Genomic DNA, 5,000 nt, shown 5'->3' on the forward strand with positions numbered 1-5,000 from the left:
GTGATGGCCAAAGAGCCTGGGCAGGAGGCACAGGATCCGCTCCATCAGAGTCTCACCAGAGAAAATGGAAGCTGCCGCCAGGTCTAAGGTTCTGTCCACTAAGACAATTGATACTTTGTTTGCAGCATTCTGTGAAAAAGAGAAAATAACAGGAATGGCTCTTGACTGACAGAGAGGTTGAGTGAACACTGAGCATTATTCCATTTCAGCAATTCCATTAAAAAGAGAAAATGCTGCAAATAATGCTGAAAATATTGCAAATCTACTATAAAAAGGATGAAAGAGAGTGGCAATATGAAAGCCACCTAAATTTCAAACAAATAACACATAGAAAAATAGCTACGTTAACATAAACCCAACAAGTGTGGCATAAACATACATGCATTGCCCACAATGAGTTTACTTTATTAATGTTTTTACACATAGATGGCTACACTTTTAATAAGTCACCAATGAGCCAATTACAAGTGCTGCCTGTCTCCCCCATTTACCCTTTTCCTTGATTTACAAAAATATTTTACATTACCATATTTTGCTCTTACTAATGTTTATAACATTATTATATCTATAATAAAAATAACACCATCAATATTCATAGCTTTAGTAAAAAAAAGTTTTTCCCACTAATTCAAGGGAAGGTGAATCAGGTAAGGTCACGAGGTCTACTAATTGACTCCTTTGTGGCTAAGCACTAGCAGAGCCATCTATGTGCAGAGACATTTCGCAAAAAAAAAAAAATAAATAAAAAAAAAAAAATTAAAAAAAAATTAACACAGCGTTTTCCTGGCAGCGTAATGGTGCTGGGAATTTCCCCGTCTACTATCATTTTCTTTTGTGAAATGTGTTTGCTCACAAGTACTCAGCCACCAAGGAGCCGATTAGTCAGACTACGTGTCCTCAGCTGATTTCCTCTTCCCTTGAGTTTTCCAGAGAAATATTTTTTTCTAATGCTACTAATAAAAATAATGTTATTATTGTTGTTGACATTATGATTATCATAATATTATTAAAATGCTAATAGCAATAGAAACATTCCAAAAGTAAAGGAAAATGGTAAACAGGTGTGCTAGGTAGGACTACTGATTGACTCCTTGGTGATTAAGAACTTGTGGAGACAACCTATAAACAAAGAAATAAAGTGGACTTGGCATGTAATCTTGACATCCTGCCAACATTGAGTTAATTTAACATTACATACATACTATAATAAACACTGGCATGGAATAACAAAACAGAGCACTAATGTAATGGCACAGAATGTAGTACTCTCGCTACCTTTCTCCTCTGCCTGGCTGGATTGAAAGAGTCCAGCTCTGAGCCGATGATGCGTGCGGTGTGGCCAACAGAAAAGATTTCATCCCTAGCATTCATCCCCTGCATTAGGCTATGGATGCACACCACAAATTGCCGAATCATAATACGCATTTCAAATGGTAAATGATGAAACTCCACATCAGCTGAAAGAGGAATTAAATCAAATTATTGAGAAATATCCACAAAATTTCCTGCATGAAGAAAATGATGTTTATGGCCTTGATGTTCTCCTCTATACATAACAAATGACCCACATCTTTTGGGCTGCAAACACATCCTGGGAGATAATACATTTTGTGAATGAAAACCCTCAGTTTACTCTCTCAAAGTTACCAGTTAAGGAATAACAACAACATATAATTACTTTGAAAATAATATTACACAAAAATCATACAAAATCAATAATCTACCTAATAAAAGGACACTCAACCCCAATGCTTTTTGCTAATGCCATCAGAGCAGTTAGGTGTATCCTGGATGGGTTGCCACAACAGAGGCAATGGAGATCACAAGATAAACAAACGTGCTCATTTTGGTCATGGCTCCCTATCACTTGCCTTCTCCTCTGTCACAAGTATCAAAAAGAAGAGCTTAATCAAAACTGCCACAAACCTCCAAGGTGTTCTAGAGGTGCATCAATAAATACTACTATATAAATGATGATTATCTTAAGCTTGATTCTGGGGTGCAGTCTGAACTCACTGCCATGGTCGTCTACAACCGTCAACACTGCACAAAGATATGTCTTCTATCTCACAAATACCACTTCAGCATCAAATATTGTCCTATATGATGTTCAAGAAACAGAGAAGAAATCATATTGGAGACAGTAACATATACAATCTTCAAAACCATGAGTATATGGTGATAAGATGCAGTCAGCATCGAGATTCAGCTTTATCATTCGGCTCACACAATCATCCAATTGAAAAATAAAGCCCAGCACAGCTTGGCTCCATCCTCCCAAAGGAAATACAAAGATCAAATAAAATAGCAATAATTAGCAATAAAAACAATTAAAAGTAAAGTAAATGCAAGATCTGATTTGAATGAACGCATTACTATCATATGGTACTTTAGTTATTCACTATAAATGGCTCTATTTTACTATAAATGATGTACCCCAAGGTTAAAGAGCCTATGAATATCACAAAGACTACACCTTTGCGTAATACAGTAATATATTACATAATATGCCTTGCAAATATTATGTAATATGACTGAAAGATGTCCTTTTGTACAACTAATATCTGTATGAGTTTAACTGAAAACAGGAAAAAGAAAGTGGTCCATAAGTGTGGTTCCCCACCTTTTCCAGCAGCCCATATGAACATTCTTTACATGTCACCTGAAAGGTAACTGTACTATCAACATTAATCCATTGGATCCGGTGCCTCACTGCCCGCATGTGGCCTAAATTCTGGGCATTAGGCTCACTTGAGTGATGACTCTCCTGGCTTTGTGGTTCATAGGCCCAGCCCACACAAACACTCGTGGCATGTAAATACTCCTTGCCTCTTTATTGCAATGTTATTATCTCCTTCACTGCATAAGGGTTTATGGCATTTCTGCCCTTTTTCCAAGGGCTATACTTGTGATTTGATGTGCTGTATCAAGATGGTAATCCACTATTTTCTTGAACAAACTTTATATAATCTCTCTAGTTAGTCATAAACTCTGTGCAATAACAATAAATAACATTTTGTTATGCAAGTCATTTTTTATATCTTCTAATTATTAAATTTTCTGTAATAAACTCTGCAATCCTGATCATAGCAAGAAGGAATGGGAACCTGAGCACAGATATAGTGTCCTCCCTCCAGCCGGCATTCTTCCAGTTATGGCTCATGGATGGTACATTCCACGCTAATTTACTGGTAAACATGCCCACCGAGTCTAATCTTAATCCAAAAGCTTTGTGAACACGAGTCATTTTCCATGATGGCATATTCCCGTCACTCAGACTTTAGCCAAATTTTTCCATGACAGCATATCCTCATCATCAAGCCTTCAGCCAGCAAAATTTTTCATGATGTGTTATCTTATCAGCCAGATCTATTGGGTTATGTTCTAAAATTCAGTGCAGGCAAATTGCATAATTCAGTCTTATATAAACTTCTACTGTATATTACTGAACACTGAGAGAGAGGGAGTGGAGGATGAATGGTCTGCATCACAACATAGATGAAATCAATAACTCTGTGTTCAGTTAAAATGTCAAACTGCAATTTTTCACTTTTGTGTTTTTAACTGCACCTACATGCAACTAAGATAAACTGAGGCAGTAAAGGCTGGTCTTGTTTCATCTATCCTTGCTATAAAACATTTTCTATACACCCCACTTTAACCCTTTAGGTATACATGTCGAAATGTTTCCTCAGTTCAAGTTCAAGGAAATGATAAATGCATACACATAGGTAACTAACAATGACTGTGCTGTATATAAATTAAAGCATGCCTATTCTGTGAGGCATTTTTGCAGGTAAGGGAGGGCAGAGGATAAAAGGGAACAGCCTACCTAAACTCTCTACCAGCTTCACCCTTTCTCCCTTGGCTTGAGCTTGCTGCAGTTTAGCCAGTCTTGCAACATCTGTGTTGAGTAATGGATAGAGATCAGCAAAGGGCGGCATGAAGAAGAGGTTTTCTGAGTAGGGAACCACCACAAGGGGAATGTAGAAAATCTCCACAGTGTAATTCTGAAAGAAAATTTGTCAATAGAGTATTGTACTAGTAAAGATTATACTTATATGAAGCTAGAAGCAATAAAGGCAATAACAACAGAGAATGCAACATTTAAAGACATTTAATATATTCCATTGTTTTTGTCTTCCATTTTCACAAATTTCTAGTTTACTTTATTTAATATAGCATCAACTTAAAGATTTCTTTTGAAAGCACTACCTACTTTTGTAAATATAACTTGATGACAGTATACTTGGTGTTATAAGAACACATTCAGAATCCTGAATTTCATGTGTTTTCACTGATGAGCGATCAACGAAGAAATGTTTTCTACCCTTACTCGCTTTGCATGCATTAGATTATGATTGGTTACTGCATGACATTTATTTAATATTACTAGGCTTTTAGTATTAATTCTTTTTAAACATAATTCCCTAATTTCTATAGTAAATAACAGTGAAATATTATTACTTCTTGTGATGGTTAGATCAAATGGTATGACCTTGATATACCTAATCTATAATTTCTGTCTCTTAATTAGAAAACAAGCTGATAAGAAGAGCTACTGACTAATAGTAGAGTACTTCTACATTGGATCCTGATATACTAAACATGAAGCTTCAAGTCTTAAAAAATAAATTTCCTCTGTAAACCCACAATAGACATTGCAAGATATGACTTACAAAGTTACCACCATTAGAGCATACCCGTACATCAGCATACCGGTACTCACTCCCAGCTCAGTCAATTGAGACGGGCAACCAAGCACAAACCCAGGTTCTTGCAACTACAAAGCCAGTGCTCTACCACTGAGCTCTGCCACCTCTGATTATTACCTCTAACTAAAGCTGACGCCTGGGCTCTAGTGTCCCATTCTCACCATGTGCCATAATGGTGGTAACATTACTAACAGTGCAATGCTATACATACAAAATATTCATACCATATTTCCCATCCATCCTAAGATGGTCTGTTCAAGCTGATTCATTAAAACTCCTTCGTCA

At 36.5% G+C, this 5,000-nt stretch overlaps 1 protein-coding gene across 3 annotated transcripts in view; it reads right to left on the minus strand.

Annotated features, from left to right (window-relative positions):
- LOC125040169 (sec1 family domain-containing protein 2-like) overlaps window positions 1-5,000 on the minus strand; it is a 13,781-nt gene that overhangs the window by 6,445 nt on the left and 2,336 nt on the right. For all 3 annotated transcript variants that reach the window (XM_047634707.1, XM_047634708.1, XM_047634706.1), the window contains exons 3-6: window positions 4,940-5,000; window positions 3,833-4,010; window positions 1,276-1,457; window positions 1-129 (exon numbers count right to left, since the gene is read on the minus strand). The exon at window positions 1-129 is cut by the window's left edge and continues 44 nt beyond it; the exon at window positions 4,940-5,000 is cut by the window's right edge and continues 173 nt beyond it. In XM_047634707.1, coding sequence (XP_047490663.1) covers window positions 1-129; window positions 1,276-1,457; window positions 3,833-4,010; window positions 4,940-5,000 — 550 coding nt within the window. The remainder of the gene's footprint in view (window positions 130-1,275; window positions 1,458-3,832; window positions 4,011-4,939) is intronic.

This window comes from Penaeus chinensis, chromosome 28 (genome assembly GCF_019202785.1).
Source record: "Penaeus chinensis breed Huanghai No. 1 chromosome 28, ASM1920278v2, whole genome shotgun sequence".
Classification (NCBI taxonomy): Eukaryota; Metazoa; Arthropoda; class Malacostraca; order Decapoda; family Penaeidae; genus Penaeus; species Penaeus chinensis.